This window comes from Vombatus ursinus, unplaced genomic scaffold, assembly GCF_900497805.2.
Source record: "Vombatus ursinus unplaced genomic scaffold, bare-nosed wombat genome assembly UNPS02014784.1, whole genome shotgun sequence".
Taxonomy (NCBI): Eukaryota; Metazoa; Chordata; class Mammalia; order Diprotodontia; family Vombatidae; genus Vombatus; species Vombatus ursinus.
The window spans coordinates 10,914,470-10,933,502 of record NW_020954562.1 but is presented as its reverse complement, the minus strand read 5'-3'; the positions used below and the strand labels follow the sequence as shown (position 1 = coordinate 10,933,502).

At 38.8% G+C, this 19,033-nt stretch overlaps 1 protein-coding gene across 2 annotated transcripts in view; it reads right to left on the bottom strand.

The window, feature by feature from the left end:
* Positions 1-19,033, bottom strand: part of DCLK2 (doublecortin like kinase 2) — a 211,049-nt gene that overhangs the window by 22,683 nt on the left and 169,333 nt on the right. For both annotated transcript variants that reach the window (XR_003569517.1, XM_027866862.1), the window contains exons 8-10: positions 16,726-16,783; positions 8,524-8,643; positions 7,597-7,743 (exon numbers count right to left, since the gene is read on the bottom strand). Coding sequence is in view for 1 of the 2 variants with exons in the window: in XM_027866862.1 (XP_027722663.1) it covers positions 7,597-7,743; positions 8,524-8,643; positions 16,726-16,783 (325 nt within the window). In the remaining variant the exon portion in view is untranslated. The remainder of the gene's footprint in view (positions 1-7,596; positions 7,744-8,523; positions 8,644-16,725; positions 16,784-19,033) is intronic.

The following is a 19,033-nucleotide window of genomic DNA, read 5'->3' as shown; positions in this document are numbered from 1 at the left end:
CAAAAAAAAAAAAAAGTAGTTTATCAGATTAGATGACTAGCCCCTAGGGAAGCACAGAAAGTCTGGCCCTTGGGAGATAAGGCAAAGAATAGGTCAATTTCAAGGAGGCTCAGGGTAAGAACATGGAAGCCATGAGACAGCGAGACCAGGTAGGGCAGGCCAGGTCTCTGCTTGGGACCCTCAGTGTAATGACAGCAGCAGCAGAAAATGTCCAGATGCTGTGGGAGGAGGGGTTAGGGAATTGGCAACAAAAGTCCCTCAGATAAATTCTACCTACCTCATGTTATCAAAAGTTAACCCTCAATACAAGTTCCAGGCTGAGCTGGGGCTCGGAGTGGAGGAAAAGGAGGCTGGTCTTATTTCTGTATTTGCAAGTATTAGTCAACTTTTTTGGACTAGGTTATATGATATTTGCGTCCCCCTAGTTAAGACATACATTCCCACTACTTCTGTGAGGTATATGGAGATGAGTAAGACATGCCATGTTCTCTCCAATTAGACTGGGGAGCAGTATGGCAGCACAATAGAAAAGGGGCTGGGGGCAGTTAGGTGGCACAATGAGCACCGGCCCTGAAGTCAGGAGGACCTGAGTTCAAATCCAACCTCAGACCAAACACTTGACACTTACTAGCTGTGTGAGCCTGAGCAAGTCACTTAACCCCAATTGCCTAAAAATTAAAAAAAAAAAACATTTAAAAAAATAGATAAGGGGCTGGCATCAGAAGGCCTCAGTCTTCCTGGCTCTGCTACTTAAGATGATGTGTGTGTGCCCTTAGGCACATTGCTTCTGTTCCCTGAGCTCCATTTTCTCACCTATAAAATGGGAGGTTGGATTAGATAATCTTCCAACCCCAAGTTCCAATGTCCCATATGACCCCTTTGAGGGCAGGGACTGTCACCTTTGTATACCCAGCTCCTGGTAACTTTGTGGTTGTTTGTCCTTCCTTTCAAAGGGGACCAATGACATCACAGGCAATGTCTTGACTTGCCTGTGAATCAGATTTAAGTGAGCCAGCACTGTGCAAAGTCATCAGCCTCACTCTCTCCTCCAGAGTCATCAAAGTCCATTGGCAGGACCAAAGTCAAGATGACTGGATATGGTCTGGGATACAGTGGATGACCTTGATAACTTCAATGTCTAACCAAGCTCTAAGCGCTCCACAGCACTGGCTTCAACCACCTGCAAGGCCATGAGAACAAATGGTTTTCATACACCCATTCTACCAGGGAATGTCTTCACATGCTTGCCACACACTGCCCTAACTCACCAGTGGGTTTAAGACCTGCCAGTTACCCTCAGTTTGGTTAAGCCTATCTGCCAAGACAGTTTACCTGGGTGTGGCCACTATGCATGCTGCAATTTCTTGGAGCACAGGTGAGAGTTGGGTGAATCAGATAGACACCAAAGGTAGATGAGTAGCCCTTAAAAGGGCTCACCAAGCCTTCACACAACAGGAGCTTAATTAGCATTTGTTGACTTGAATAGAATACCTGATTTCTGACCTCAAGCAGCTTACAATCTAACGGGGAAGGGAGGGGTGGGACATGCACAAAAATATTTAGAGAAGAGGATCTATGACAGCGATTCTTGAATCTGGGTACAATTTTCAGGGAGATCACACACTTGGGTGGGGGGAAAAAAAATCACATCTTTATTTTTTAACTTCTCATGCAAGCTAGAGCACTAGGGCCTGGAGTCAAGAAGATCCAAGTTTAAATCCAGCCTCAGACACATACTAGCTGTGTGACCCTGGGCAAGTCACTTAATCCCAACTGCCACCAAAAAAAAAATAATAAAATAAATAAAACAAAGGGAGTTCTCCTAGTGAATTTAAAGCCGTTCCATATTCAAGGAAGAGACAGCATCAAAGGACCATAGACTGAAAGCTAGAATAGACCAAGGCCACCTAGTCCAGCTACTTTACTTTATTTGTTTGTTTTAGGAGGCTAGAGGTATAGAAGCCACTTGGCCAAGCCCATGGGTGATCAGCACAGAAGCTTTGACCTACTTGTTTCCACCCTGGGCCAGCTCACCCTTGGCAGGCACCCTGGTGGCCCCTGGCTCCTGGGGGCTGCTGGATCTGAATCCCACCCCTGCTACTTACCTGCTGTGTGACCTTGAACAAAGCACTTAACCTAAGTATTCATTTCTACAGCTATAAAATGGAGCTAGAGTAGGGGGCCTGGAGCCAGAAAGTTGTTGTTGTTGCATGACCACGGGCCAATCAATTAACCTCTTTTTTTGCCTCAGTTTCCTCAACTGTAAAATAGGAATAATAACCTCTACCTTGGCAGGGTTATTGTGGGGATCAAATGAGATAAAGTAGTTAAAGTACAATGGGTCATCATCATCACCATGAGAAATCACATCATTCACGTGGAATAAAAGGAGTGTTCTCAAGAAGAAGTGGGAAAGGGAGTAGCTAGTCCCTGGCTAGAATGGTCACAGACTCCAGCTGGTTACTTGTACTTACAAACCTGCCTTGAGTAATGGAATGAGCTCGCAGAATTAATTGTATACTCAATTATTAATTAGGTACAAGAAACAACTAATAAAAGGAATATATACATTATTCCTTTTTTTTTTAAGAAGTCATAAGGTTAAAAAAAAAATCACACCACCTTTGGTGAGGCAGTGGTTATGGTGGGGGGAGGGGTGTCTTGGGGAAGAACTCAGCTTCCCCTATGACACTCTTTGATCCAACCAGTTTGGCTTTCCCTCTGTTCTACATTTATGACAGACCACCTGCCATCTTTGTGCCTTTACACTAACCTAAAGTGTACTCTCTCCTTTGTTCATCTGACTCTTCGTGACCCCATTTGGAGTTTTCTTGGCAAAGATACTGGAGTGCATTGCCATTTCCTTCTCCAGCTCATCTGACAGAAGTGGAAATTGAGGCAAACAGGATAAAGTGATTTGCCCAGGGTCACACAGATAGTAAGTGTCTGAGGTTGGATTTGAACTCCAGAAGATGAGTCTTCCTGACTCCAGGCCCCGCACTCCATCCACATCAACACCAAGCTGCCATCTTCTTCCTTTAAGGCACAGCTTGGGCTCCACCTTCTACCTGAAGTCTTTCTTGATTCACCCAACAGTTAGTGCCTGTTCTCCAAACTACCTTGTATTCAGCTATGGTGTGTGCACATACATATACACGCACTCACGGACACAAGGGAGTTACATGAACTGCCTAGAACTACAAAGCTAGTGAGTGTCTAAGGCTGGATCTGAACTCAGATCTTTCTGACTCCGGGTCTAGGATTGGAGCATCACCTGACTGCTAACATAATGGGAATTTATATCTCCCTTAATCATTTCCATCAAGGAGTTTGATTTTTCTCTTCTCTAATCTCCATTATTTCTTAGAAGTTTGAAATTATAATTGTTTTGCCTATCATGTCCTCTTTTAATAATCACAAGACTTTTCTGGGTTATTAATTCAATAATCATAAATTAAGTTACAATGATGTTTTTGTCCTGTTTCTCCTTCTAGGTTATACATGTACCTACCCACACCCACAAAGAACCACATTTTTATGCCTCAAGATGATCAAAGAATACTGATGGGTATTTTTTCTCCTCAATAGTGCTTAATATCCTGAATCTGCACAGGACTCGACAGGATCATAGAGGCAATCAATATTTTACATAAAATAATAGGAACCAGATTTGCATTCATTCTAGAGACTTCTAAAGGATGGGTTTTCATTCATAATGTTTAACGTAAATATTAAAGAGAAAACATTACATGTAGAATTACAATTGTAATTTATAGTGTATTTATCATAACCCACAGTTTAGGAATAAATTTCCCCTGAGTAATTTGCATCAGTGAGTACATTATTCGTATCATTTGCCAACTGACTGAATCATGAGGCTAAAACAAATACTTATTACAAACATTTTTCAGAAAAACAATATTTGCTTAAGAAATTTCAACTTAGACATGCCTGGGACCAGCTTCAGGGCCTCACTTGGAGAATGAGAGGCCCAAAGAGCCAATATTTTCCCTCCACAGAATTCAGAGTCAGATACATGAATGCTACAGTGAGGTAAGTGGCATTACTCCAGCTAAGCACTGAATGGACAATGTCCTATGAAGCAGATGTGTAAAAAACATACTGTCCTTTATCTATCACCACTAGTATACAATGAACACATACAGTGAATATTAAATCTGAGCCAGAAATGAAAATATTTTTGATATATTCTTTAGGTGGCAAGAGTCAAAGGTGAAGGTTCAAATACAAATACCAACTCTGTTCATTACCTCAATAAATTTAGGAAAGTCATTTAACTTTTCTGAGCCTCAGTTTCCTAATTTGGAATATGAATGGGGTTGGATGAAGTCTAAAAACTATCAATTCCTGAACTGGGTAAAAAGTATGATGACTCCCCCATCAAAAAAAAAAAAAAAAGCAAACCTCACAAATTACTATTTACCATTGGTTCCTTAATTAATGTCATTGTAATTATCTCAGCTTGCCACTGAAGAGAAGTAGACAAATTTCTCAGTCTCACCCCTGCTATCCTGTGGAATACTGACTTTGAACATATAAGAAAACCTAGGAAGAACTATAAGTAGGATGAGTGGCAGGGTCTTTATTCCGGAGCATCAAGCTTTGACAGGCACTAACAACATTTGAATTTCTTACACCCTAGCACTTAGTCAGCAATTAAATAAGAGGCTAGAGGATTTCAGGCTTCCTACTCTATAGTGGTCACACTCCAGGTAACCAATAGTGGCCTCCCAGTACAGACTGAAGTCCCTACCCAAACTGAATTGCCCCAGGTGCCCAAATTGCTAATTACACTCTGAGCCTCAGGGTTAAAAGCCTGCGCTTCCCCTGCTATGTTAGGAATTGCAGATAACAGGATAGTTCTTTCTGCTCAATGTGTCAATGTGATTCAGAAAAGGATGTTTAACTATCAGCTTCTATATGCAAAAGAAACACTGCTTTGTTCTCCTAGTAAAGTGTTGCAGCATGATTTAGATGGTCCTGTGAATGTGTGGAGCCCTCTTCCCTCCTCAATCCCGAGATCTCTCGGAAAAGCTGAATTTATCACTGGTCTGCCCCAGTAAACTCCAACAGGGCACTGCTGTACTGTAACTCACAGCATTAATGGCAAGCCCCATGCTCCTTGGCATGACTACCCATCTATCTTTCCAGGCAGAGTGGATAAATTACAGCCAGGCTACTGGGGAAAAGGATGCAAATCAGATGGCTGAGTGATCTGATAGCAAAGAAAGGAATTACTTTTTAGAAACAGGAAGAAACTTATAGTCACTATTTGCATTTATTCTCAATATTGCAAGACACTTTCCCACCTGAGTCTGGTGCCAATGACAGTGAGTAATCTTGCATCTGCAGAATGATCTATTTAAGCTTTCTTTGCTAAGAGGACATTTTTGACACCTAAGTCTCTTTTGGAAATCCTCAATTGTCATATCAACCTAATGCTAGGGCATCTTGACACTAGTGATTATTACATGAGATAATGTATGTAAAACACTCTGTAAACCTCTATGTGCCATATAAATATCAAGCTACTATTATTAGCCCATCACAGATGATACCTTTCATTACATGTTCATTCCTATATCCTTTCGGGTAGCATTAATTTGCTGGCATGTATCTCACACATGGAACTGTTTAAGCAAATAATACTTCACGTGCAAAAATTTCAACCCTGTGATTTTAATGCTTTTTACACAGTTAAAAATCCATACCTGTATGTGAGAAAGAAAGCGCTAGAGGGACAAAACAGAGACACTGTCATGATAAGGAACCTATAAGAGAGAAACTGATGTGCATGCATCAGAGCACAAGGACAAAGGAATTCACTGGTAAATGGAAAATTCCCCATTTCCTCATTGCCACACTCCAACCATGCTTGAACCATTGCTACAATTAAACCACACCGATGTTAGATCAATTACTCCCTTTTGGAGGCCTGAAAACATCTCTCTTGTTTTTCAATCTGTAGTGTTTGTGAAATAACTGATGCCCCTTTCTAAAAATCATTTTGCATATACTTGAAAGCTTTTTGCATTTACTTTATATATATTCATATTTACTTATCTGTGTGTGTATTGTGTCCCCCAGCAAAATATTAGTTGCTTGAGAACATACATGATATTATTTTTGTCTTTGTATTCTTAATGCTTAGCACAATGCCTTCCTTGCATATAGTAACTGCTCATTAAATGTTTTCTTGAATTGCATTCAACTGGACACAGGCTGAAGAAATGAAGGAGTGTTTGGTTTTTGTTTTTGGACTAGTCTTATGATTTCATACAAGGAGAGCTGGTTAATTAAAATACACATAATCATTTTTGTATAATTTCTCTGTTTCCCTTGCAGGATAACTAGCTTGTGGTAACCAAAACAGAAATCTGCACCAGAAACAGCAGGTCCTGATAAATGATACAAGGACACCTGTTTTGAATTGTTAAGACAGTATCCCCACCTCTGCCTAGGAGATAGGGATTGCAATTCTGTCCTCAGTTCCATCTTAGGGTTCATAAAACAGAGTCTACGATACATATCACATTACAGGGCAGGAGATATTTATTTCCCTAATGGGAAGACATAGCAATGAAATATAATTCCTTCAGGGGAAAGGACAGGAAGAAAAGAAAAACTCACATCATTTAAAACGAAGACAATAAGAAGCCATCAAACTATACTGCTGGAGTAGAGGAGGTAAAAAAATAATGAGACTTTAATCTACCAAAAGGCCACTGAGAATTGTTGTCCTTAAATTCCTTCATACTCATTTTCATGAAAAGTTGTGTTATAGAGCATTGAGCTAGTATTCAGACCTGGGTTTTATTTCTAGTTCTGGTGTTAATTAGTTGTAAGACCTTGAACAAATCACTCTACTTTTCAAGGCTTCAGTTTCCTCATCTGTAAAATGAGGTGGTTGGAACAGACGATCAAAACCCCAATACCATGCTGGGAAGAGCTTGGTCAGGCATTGAAGATGCCAAGGTCATCCGCTGCATCCTGGGTCATCAGCAGTCATTCTGAGTGAAGCTGACAACTTTGTGCAACTCTGCCTCACTTAAATCCAATTCACATGCAAGCCAAGACATCACCCCCATGATGTCACTGGTCCTCTTTGAAAAGGAAGGACGAACAACCACACTGGGATTAGCACAGTACAGATTCTCAGTTTAAATTCTAGCCCTGACACTCCTACCTATGAGACTCTGAGCAAATCAAACAACTTCTCTCATCCTTAGTGCCCTCTTGTATAAAATAAGAGGTTGGATTAGATGAGTTTGAAGATCTCTTTCAGCTTTAATCTAGCTCTAAATCTTTGATCTTATGATCAAAATGTGAATGAGCAAGGGTTCCAGTTCCTGGCAAATATTAAATAATATCAATTGAGCTGCCTATCAATATTTTAGGGAAATTGATTTGTTTCAAGGCTGCTGACACTCAGAATGCATGCTCTCCCAGCACTCTAAGCCATGAGTAGCAGAGACAAGCAGTTTTCTCCTTTAACATATGATCCTATTCATTTCAGAGGAACAAATGTTAAGTTCAAGGGGTTGTAGGATGACTCCCACCATCCTCCTGACTTACCAACAGGTTCTCAGGCTTGATGTCTCTATGCACGATGTTGAGACCATGAAGATACTTCAGGGCACTTGCTAGGTTGTACACCATTGCACTCCCATCTCGCTCTGTGTACTTGGTTGAGGAAGTAATCGCATCAAAGAGATCGCCACCCTAAAGCAAATACCACAAAATGTCAACAAGCAATTACTTCTATGTATAATGCACAGCTATCAGGCTTTTATATCAGAGCACAACTATTCCATTAAAACTTACATGGAAAATGAGAATTAATGTGGGCAGTTCAATTCAACAAATATTTATTAGGTTAACTACCATGTAACTCTGAGCTTGGTATTGGGGATATAAAATTTTAAAAAGTATAGAATGTGAGCTCCTTGAGGACAGGAACTAAGATAAGTGTAATACAAGGAAGAATGTGATAGCTTAGAGACCCAAAATATTTGAGGAAATTTTGGAGAGAGAGAGAGAGAGAGAATACACTTCCAAGATGGCAGGATCAGAGAAGGTTTTACAGAAAAGTGAGTACCTAAGGAGAGCCTTGAAGGATGACATGAATGTTTACTAGGCATGGGGGGGAGGGGGTAAGTCTCAACAAATGCCCAGGGATAAAAGAAGAGGTGAAAGACAGATTCAAGTTGGGAAAGTATTTAATAGTCTGGTTTGAACATAAGAATAATGTGAAATAAGTCTAGGTAGGTCAGACGGCTTCAGGTTGTCGAAGTCTGTCTTTTTTTTTACTCCTATAGGAAATAGGGAACCATAGATGATTTTCGAGCTGGTAAACGAAACGGTTAAACCTATAACTGAAGAAAACAATAGTTACATGCCAGTGGAGTACTTTTCTGGCTGGGCTTAAAAAAAACACAAAACTTTATTTAACACTGAAGTCAGCACTGAAAATGATCAAAGAAAATCCCCAAGGCTTCTTACCTTAACTAATTCCATCACCAGAAAAAGCTCAGTAGCAGTATCCATTTCCTCAATCAGCATGATTATATTTGGATGTTTAACTCTGCGCAGTATTGACACTTCATTCTCAATCAGGTGTTCCTAAGAAATGGGAGAGAAACTGATTTAGAAAATAGCAGTCTCTCCTCTATTTAGTAATAGCTGGTACTTATATAATGCTTTAGAGTTTGCAAAGTGCTTTATAAATGGTACCTAATTTTGTCCTTTGTGAATCCAAACTCCAACCAACAGCCATTATAGACAACCTTCTCTGGTGGACATTGCCCTTTAGCTTAGTTGGTTGAAGAACGATGCTAAGGACCTCAAGTTTGTGGTTTGTTACCAAATGGACAATTTATCTTAAAGGAGAATGACTCCTTTGGTGTGTGCCTCCATTTAAACCAATCCATTCCAAAAGGAATTTTTTAATATCATACACCACATGCAAGGCACAGTTATGAGAAAGGGGTGAGCTGGGGATACAAGGACAAGGACCATTCAAGGATATAGTGCATGCCCTCAAAGAGATTATAATCTACTGGGGGGAGGATACAATCCACCCAAAGGGAAGGATATGCATTTTAATTTGAGAGAAGAACTAAAGGAATGATTGAAGGAAGCTAAGGATTATAAGAAATGGCAGCAAAGAGGGAATGTATTCCATGCACAGGGGACAGCCTATTCAAAGGCATGAGAGTGGAAGATGAAGTGCTAAATTTAGGAAATTGCAAGCAGGCCTGTTTGACCACAATGTAGAGGAAGGGCTCTCAATGATAACCTAACGTGTTGACATTTTGTTTCAGAGGAAATGTGAAGTTAATGAAGGTTCTAGAGAAAGGGAGTGACATGGTCCAAATTGTAGGAAGTAATCAGTTGTCTCAAAAAACGTAGGTGGGTTACCAGAGGGAGAGGCCAAGACAATAGGAATGAAACAACTTGACTCGTCCACTGATGAATCAGTATGGATATCTTGGTATGTAAAGGGCAGAATTCTTATTGTCTTGTAGTCAGGGGTTAGATTTTAAAGGCAAATATTTATTAGATACTAGCTCAAAGCCCCATACTGTAACTTAGTAGCCTAGATTCTGCCAATTATGAATACAAAAATTATTTTGAAGATAATCTAACTTTCTTTAGCTGCTGTTATAGCTGTAATTAACACCACTTTAGTCATCTATATCATATCTAAGTCAGATAGTTGTCCACTTGGAGAGAAAGGGATATAATAACATGATGCTTTCATAGAGGTGATTTTATCATACATAGTACTGACAAGTCTTACTATGTTTTAACCTTTGTTTTTCCAGAACTGCTAATAACAAGATAATTTTATTAAGCCACAAAGGGAAAAAAAAGACCAGGCACATCAGAATGTAGAATACTTTAATCTTAATCCATGTGGTATTTTGAATGCAGTTAATGGCCTTGAGGATGTTACTAGATTTTAAGCTGTTACTAATCACAATTTGAATTTCATGCTACAATTGAAGAGAAAGATACATTTTTTAACTATTACTCATGAATTCATTCCCCAGATAGATGTTCTTTATTATCTTGGAGCATAGAAATCTGGAAACATATAGTACCATAAAGACTATTATCTTAATTTTAACTCTATTTTGACTCAAAAACAAAACAAAACAAAACAAAACCACCCACCAGTGGATTATCTATGAGGGTTGATGTGACCCATGTGAGATCAGCATTATAGAAAAATAATATTATAACAGGAAGATAATTTCTTTACACAAATACATATATACATTTATATATCTGTGTACATATAGATATATACATAATGTATTTATGTAAATAAATATATAAACACATGCACATATATAAATATGAATAAATTTATATATGCACATACATATACATATATATGCATTATATAGTATGACACTATATATTCATACTGTATTCTATGTTGTATTATATACACCCACACAGGTTTGTGTTCTGTTAATCATATTAATTGTCCTGGACCACTGATTCAATAAATAAATTAATGAGTGAATAAATAAATAAAGGCTCTAAAATGGAATACAGCATAGTAGCTAGAACTGAGTATTTGTGGAGCAACCAAGTTAAATTTCTTTCTCTGTCACTTAATAGCTGCATAAACTTTGTTAAGTCTCTCATCTACATGGACATTGTTGAGATCTGCATTGTTGCAGAATTTCTATACTGGGAGATTCCTCGTAGTGATGAAATCACAGGTCCAGACCCCCAAACAGCATTGGCTACCACTAAGAGAAATTGTCTTGCTTTGTTTTATTTTGTTCTGTTTTGAAAGAAAAAAAAGTCCTAAAAGAAAACAGGCACCCAACTAAATGTTGCTATTGATATAACGAAAACACACAGGGATATGCTAGAATCAGTCAAAGATTGTTAAATTTGCAATGTGAGCATTCACACCTCTGAAATCCCAAAATGCTACAAAATCATGGCTTGATTTGTTTTCTTGATTGTCTAGACTTAAATGATGAAGAAAATGTTAATAATGCAGATTAAACTTAAAAGTGTGTCTTGTGTACATTATTTTTCCCAGAGGGCTGGTTGTTAAATATTTATTAGCACATCACTGAGAACATGGTTTGTGATGAATTACATGGATGAAATTCCATTGAATTTCTCAAAAAGAAAATGACAGCTGCAAACTTAAACATATTTGACTGCTTAAAAAACTTTTAAGTAAAAATTATGTTATTGTTGGGTTGAGGAAGTCATCTTACCCAGTAGCCTTCAGGTAAAACCATGCCAATCTCTCCAAGTCAGAAAAGAGTCTTTCATGTTTTTAATGACCGTCATGGGAGATTCCTTAGTCTCCCCCTCCCCCTCCAACTTTCAGTAACCTCAGCCAATTGTCACACAGTTGAAGTGTTAGTGACTCCTGTAGCCCCTGTAGCTTAGAGGGCTTCTGGAAAGATAAGGATTTTTACCGTTTCTAAATCAGACAGGTCTAACAATTCTAGGTAATACAACTCTTAGAAGCAGCTGCAAAATCTCTTGCACATTGCCATAAGGAAGCAGTTGTGCAGCCAGCTTCTCTTTTTCACAAGAGATGAAGGGAAGGAAGGTTTGGCACAAACTGCCATTTCTTCATATTGAAGCACCTAGTTTGAGAATATGCATTCTCTTTAGCCCACCTCTTTTGAAACGCTTGTTACCTATCTTGAGAAATGAAAAGCTGGATGCAGTCTCGATAGTATGATAGGATTAAGATAAATAAATTCATCTTGATCCTTATGAAACAAATAACTAAGATGATGATGGTATTTATTACCAGTCTAAACCATGAAAACCAGTTATGGAGCATTGTCATTTAAAGTTAAACCAGCCCTGTAGCCTCCAAAATTATAATGACCTTCAGGCAAATTTCTACATTGTTCAAATTCAGGATATAAATCCCCATTTAGAGTGACATAGAGGAGGCAAATGGAAGACGCTCTCATGAAAATGAGGATAAGCTATCCAAAAGTGGAATAGGCGGCCTCAGGAGAGAGTTTTCCCCCTCATTGGAGATCATTAGGCAAAGACTGGATGACTAACTTCTTGAAAAGTTGTAGAGGGTGGTTCTTATGTACAGATTGGACTCCATGACCCATGAGATCTTCTCCCAACTCTGATGTTCCATGACACAACACAGTAGGGGATTGCTTCTCCCTGAAGGTACTACTTTTTTTTTTTCCCAATAAAAGTACAAGGGAAAATGCTCTGAAATATATGGTAGGGCTTCTCCTAGGGTCACCAGAAATGTGATATTTCAAAGATAAGGTGCTATTCCAGGAACACTGCATCTATACTCATGCAATTTACCACATACTGCTTTTTCAATGACTTGGAACTTCTGCATGGTCAATGTTCTGGGGAATATGAGAGTCATTTTCCCCTCTCATTGTCCAATATTCTTCCTAAGAATGCTTCTAAAGAGTCAGTCTGTTACAACTGATGGGTATTTCAATTTTTAAAAAGCAACATTATCAGAAAACAGAACTCTAAAATCTACAATATCCAAACACCCTTATCAATGTTATCTTCCAATCTCACATACAACAGTGTATAAGCTATGTTTCTAACACATGATATCCTCTCTAAATCAAATTTTCCACAAAGGAAACTAGTGTTTGGTAAAAGTGCATAATCATTTGTAAATTTCTAAATGCCATTTAGATATCATTTTCGTCTTCTACCATTCTAAGTTTACATTACTCAGATATCCATCGATATGCACGCTGAATGGTTGGTGCATAATAATGTATCCAAACAACTGACATGTGAACCCATTCCAAAGCTTTATTTTATCACATGAAAGCAGAGGGGGATGACAATGAAAACTGATGTGCGTGAATTGAACACAAGATCATCTTTGACAATGAAGCGCGCGCGCGCGCGCGCGTGTGCGCGTGTGTGTGTGTGTGTGTGTGTGTGTAAAACCTGAGTGAGAAGGGAGTGGTCTCCGCCTTCCCGTAATGTACTGCTTCATGCTGCTAAGGAACAATGAATCTATTCTTGCTCTCAATAGCTGACTGGTTAACCCTTGCTGCTCACTGAATCTGGGCTGCCTCTTTGGAGTATATTAAAAAGAAATGACACAAAGAATGCTTGCTAGCAAGGCTCCTAACGTAAGAATTCTAAACACAATGAAAAGAGGCCACTGTCACTTCCGACATCTCAGTTCACAGGGGAGCAACGTGATGAATAAAAGTAGTGCCATATGCATCTACAATTCCCACAACCAATAACGTTGGAAAGTCAAGCAAATTAAGCAAAAGGGAGAAAAATCAGAGGAAACACAATTTAAGATCATGTTGTTGGGGTTTTTTTTAAGACTATGTTGAGGCATCAGAGAAAATGAGTCAAGTTCTCAAAAATGACCTCCACATTTTAATCATCTACTCAAGGGCACTGATCTCAAGGTTCACAAGTAAAAGCCTTACAGCTGCAAAAACATGCCTATGGTTGCTGAAATTTTACTCAGTTATACATTTAATGACCTTAATTCAGCAAATGCTTTACTTTTTTAAAAAATGAAAGGAAAAATTTTAATTCAACTTTGCAAAATTTACCTTCTACAAAGATGAATGGATTCTCCTCCTTTGCCTTCATGTTCTTCTCTTCACAGTGCTGACACCAAACAGCTATATACTAACCACTACCGTTGACTTCTTGTCCCTTTCCTTTTCCAATCCCCCACCTCAGCTAATGTGAAACCCCAACAGATGTCTTTTCATTCATACTCTGGAGCAACTGGAAGAAGTCACACCACTGTGCTGACTGGATCCACCACAGTCATGTCATCTAATATCATGGCCCTCATTCCTGCATGGAAAAATTGTCATAACTCCCTAACTCACTCCATCCCTCTTTCCCTGTCAAACAAAACTGTTTACAGTGCTTTCCTTCCTTGTCTTTCCTGTCAAGTTCAAAACTCTTATTATATGTATAAGTATACGCTATTGATTCTTAGAATTTTGTAACTGCCGGTACTACCCTTCCTCAATCTGGGAATGCAGGCAAACTGATACTGCATGGTACAGAATATATACAAATATACACAGGTTTGGACAAAGCTATATTATTAAGTAAGGCCTTATTAAGAGTTTGGGCTAGAACATTGTACACAGTAACAGCCACAATGTGCAATGACTAACTTTGATAGACTCATCTCTTCTTAGCAATTGCGATCTAAGAAAACTCCAAAAAACTCATAATGGAAATCTGTCCACATCCAGAAAAAGAACCATGGAGTCTGAATGCAGATCAAAGCATATTATTTGCTCTTTTTACTTTTGCTTGTTTCCTCTTTCTGGTGGTTTCTCTCATTGGTTCTAATTCTTCTTTACAACATGACTAATGTGAAAATATGTTCAACATGAATGTATATGTAGAGCCTATATCAAATTGCATGCTGTCTTGAGGTGGGGGGAAGGGAGGAGAGAAAATTTGGAATTCAAAATCTTATGGAAGTGAATGTTGAAAACTAAAAATAAATAAATAAATTTTAAAATGGTTTGGGCAGCTAGGTGGCACAATAGATAAGAGTGCTGACCTGAAGTCAGAAAGATGCATCTTCCTGAGTTCAAATCTGGCCTCAGACATTTACTAGATGCATGATTCTGGGCAAGTCACATTACCCTGTTTGCCTCAGTTTCCTCAACTGAAAATGAGCTGGAGAAGGAAATGGTAAACCACTCCAGTATCTTCACCAAGAAAATTTCAAATAAGGTCACAAAGAGTTGGATGCAACTGAAACAACCTAACAAATATTAGGAGCTTTAGAAAATTATTCTGCCTTTCCCAAGGAATCTCAATATTTTACATGTAGAAACTCAAGGGGGTGTGGGGGGGAGGCATGGATGGGGAATAACAACATAAGCCCTACTCTTTGATTCTTCATTTGAGAAAACCCAAGGCCAACCTCCCAGCATCTGTCATATCAGTTGGCACGCATCCCCTAAGTATTAAATGTCCCTTGCTTCTTGCTTCTATCCCCTCTCCCCCATTACTGTCAAATCACACAATCATCCTCCTGGTCACTTGGATTTTTCATCTTAGTGCCTTCCTCCACTCCTCACTCTCACTCCCACAACATATCCAATCTATTGCCGTATCTTATTCTTTCTGCCTCCATAGTACAACGCCTATACATTCGCTTCTCTCCATTCACCCTAGTTGAGGCCCTAATAGCCTCTCACCCTATTTACTGCAAGAGCCTTCTGACTGATCTCCCTGCCTTACATCTCTCCCTCCCTCCAATCCACTTTCCACTTGACTGCTAAAGAACAGATCTGACCATGTCATCCCTCCCCCCACCACACTCAATAACTTCTAGTGGCTTCCAATTACAACTAGTAGAAAAATAAAAATAAAAAAACAAAAAAATTATCTCCTGTTTGGCATTTATAGTTCCTCAAAACTTAGTCTATTCCTATTATATTCCTATATATAAGTCTTCATTTCTCCCTTGCCTTTTTTTTGTCTGTTTGTTTTTTGGTTTACTTAGCATTCCTCATACATGATTCTCCATCTCTTACATCCATATCTTTACACTGACTTTGGCTCAGTAGATAGAGCTTTGGGCCTTGAGTCAGGAAGACCCGAGTTCAAAACCAGACTAAAGTACTCACTAGTTGTGTGATCTTGAACAAATCACTCTGTTTGCCTCAGTCTCCTCATTTATCTATAAAATGGGGATAATAAGCAACCCACTTCGAAGGGTTGTTGTGAGACATGTGAGATATTTGAAAAGTGCTTAGCACAGTGTCTGACACATGGTAGTACTATATGCAGACTTATTTCCTTCCCCCCTTGTCTTCCTCCTGACTTCCTTCAGAACTCAGCTCAAATGCCACCTCAACAAGAGGCTTTTACTCCCTCTCCCCCATCCCCAGTGCTAGCGGCTTCCCAACTGTACTCTGTATGTATCTTGTATGCACCTACAGTATTTACATACAAGTTATTTTTTCTATTAAAATGTAAGCTCACTGAAGTTAGGACCTGTCCTTGTTTTTTCTTTTTCTCTACAATCAGTGCTTTTAATGAATGTTTGCTGACTGAATGAAATAACAATAACAACAACAAAATGATAGCTGTAGAAATCACTCTACTAGGTGTTTTTGCTAAACTGGTTTCAGGGAATCTGCATTAGAGAGTAGTTTGGGTGTCTTCTAGAAAGTATGTATTGTGACAAAGCAAAATAAATTCATTAATTTTTAAATGAAAATAACATTTTCTTCTCATCCCTAGAAATAATATTTCTTCTCATCCCTAGAACAAAAGAATAGAGTTGAAAAAGATCTTCTATCTTTTAAAAACTGCTTATTTTTTTTTTTGGAAAGCTAAGAGCTTAACAGCATAGGGAACCACCTAAGAAATGAGGTGTCATGGATGGACAAGTACTTCTGAATTTTTTTTGTAAAGTTTGAAACACAGGAAGCACAAACCTGAAAGACTCATGGCCCTGAGCTGGTCAGATTTTCAACATTCTACCAATACTATGGTTCTAAATTTTTTTAAACATCATATCAGGTTCCCAATATATTTGTCCATTTAATGGAAAACTATAACTCATTAACACACACACACACACACACACACGAGAGAAAACAGCACACTTAAAAACTCTCATAGTCTTAATAAGGTTACTTTAGTTACTTTTGTTGGCAATGCTGTATACACTACCTTTCCACAGCACTTGGTTTTATCTATTATTTTTAGGGCAAACTCCTTTCCAGTAGACCTATAGGAAGATGAGAAGACAACTATTATTTAACAGACAAACCATAAAATCCCACACCTCAGCATTTACTTAATCACATTATATAGAGACAATATTTGGCATCCTCTCTCCACAGTAGATATTCTTGTGAGAAGGAGCATAGCAGTTTAAAAAAATGTGTTCCTTCTGGAAAATGACATAGAATGAGAATGGGCATAATAGATAGACAAGCCCAGGTACTACACTTCTTAAAAATTTAATTTTTTTTGTAACATTTTAAGTTCTGAATTGCCTCCCTGTCTCCCCACCCTCCACTAGAGAAGGCTACCATTTAACATATATATGTACATACATATACATTATGTGTACACATAAACATATACACATACATATATATACACACAGATACATATATATATATACAGCCACATGTGTGTATATGCACACATACATGTAAAACCATAATATAAATACTTCCTATTTATCAGTTCATTCTCTGGAGGTGGATAGCATCTTCTTTCACAGTTCCTTCATAATTTATATATTTATAATACACAGAATAACTTAGTCATTCACAGTTATTCTTATAACAATGTTACTGTTACTGTATATAACGTTTTCCTGGTTTTGCTCATTTCAGTCTTCATTATTTCATACAAGTCTTTCCATGTTTTTCTTAAATCAACCTGCTCATCATTTCTTATAACACAACAGTGTTCCATCATAACCATGTACCACAGCCTGTTCAGTCATTCCTCAATTGATGGGCATCCCCTCAATTTCCAGGTCTTTGCCACCACAAAGAGAACTGCTATGAATATTTTAGAACATATTAAATCTTTTCCTTTTTCCCTGATCACCTTGGGAAACAAACACTTGAACCCATGAAATATTAAAAGAACGAGAGAAAAGTCTGTAGTACAGTTGGAAAGTTCCATGGATGATTTATAAAAATACATGGATGTGAATGAAGAGGGATGAGTAGGATTGAAAGAGTTACAATATGCATCATGCAAAGTGTTTCCCAAACCAAAGAATACATGGGCCAGTCAACTTTGATATATATTCTTCACAATAAGCTAAGTTAAACAAATAGAAAACATATATTATCATTTTTTGACATCAGCACATCAGACTCGCTACCAGGATCATGATGGCTCTTAGCATTCAGTCAAGAAGTATTTATTAAACCCCTATGTATTGCCAGTCACAGTGCTAACAACAAAGGTTACAAAGAAAGGCAATAAACAGTGGTTGTTCTAATAAGCCTAATGGGGAAGACAACATATAAATAACTGTACAAACAAGATACAGACAGGATAAATTGGAGATACTCTTAAAGGAAATATACTAGCATTGAGAAGAATTAGGAAAGGTTTCTTGCAGAACATGGGATTTTAGATGAGACTTTAAGGAAATTAGGGAAGCCTGGAGATGAGGAGGGCGAGAATTCCAGACAAGGGCGACAATCCCAGGTTGGGAGATGGAGTGCCTTATGTGAAGAACCGCAAGGTGGCCAGTATCACTGGAGAACAGAGTATGTGCATTAGGGGTGGGTGAGTAGTAAAGTGTAAGAAGAATGGAAAAGTTGGAGGGGGCTTTGAATCCCAGCAGATTTTATATTTGATCCTGGAGGTGACAGAGAACCACTGAAGTTTATTGAATAGGGGTGAGGGAAGGGGGGGGGGTATGATCAGATCTGCTCTTTAGGGAGAACATTTTGACAGCTGAATGGAGGATGGACTGTGGTGGGGAAAGCCTCAAGGCAGGGTGACCAACCAGCAGGTCATTGTAATGGTCCCGGTCTGAGTAATGAGGGCCAGCACCAGGGTGGAAGCAGTGTCAGAGGAAAGGAAGAGAGATGCTACAATGGATTGACAGGACTTGTCAACAGGGTGGATTCGGGGAAGATGAGAGTTGGGAGTCAAGGATGACATCTAGGCTGAGGGCCTGAGGGACTGGGAGGATGGCAGTGCCCTCAACAGTAATAGGCAAGGGAGCATTTAGGCATAAAAAGGCATAATAAGTTCAGTTTTGGACATGCTGAGTTCCAGACTCCTCTGGGACATCGAGTCTGAGTTGGAAATTTGAGTCTCAGTTTAAGCGCTAGATAAGTAGATCTGGGAATCATTAACTTGAAGATGTTAATTGAATCTATGGCAAATGATATAAGGGTCCAGGACAGAGCCTTAGGAACACCTATGGTTAGTTGGCATGACCTGGATGAAGATCCAGCAAAGCAAGCTGAGGAGGATTCAGACAGGTAGGAGG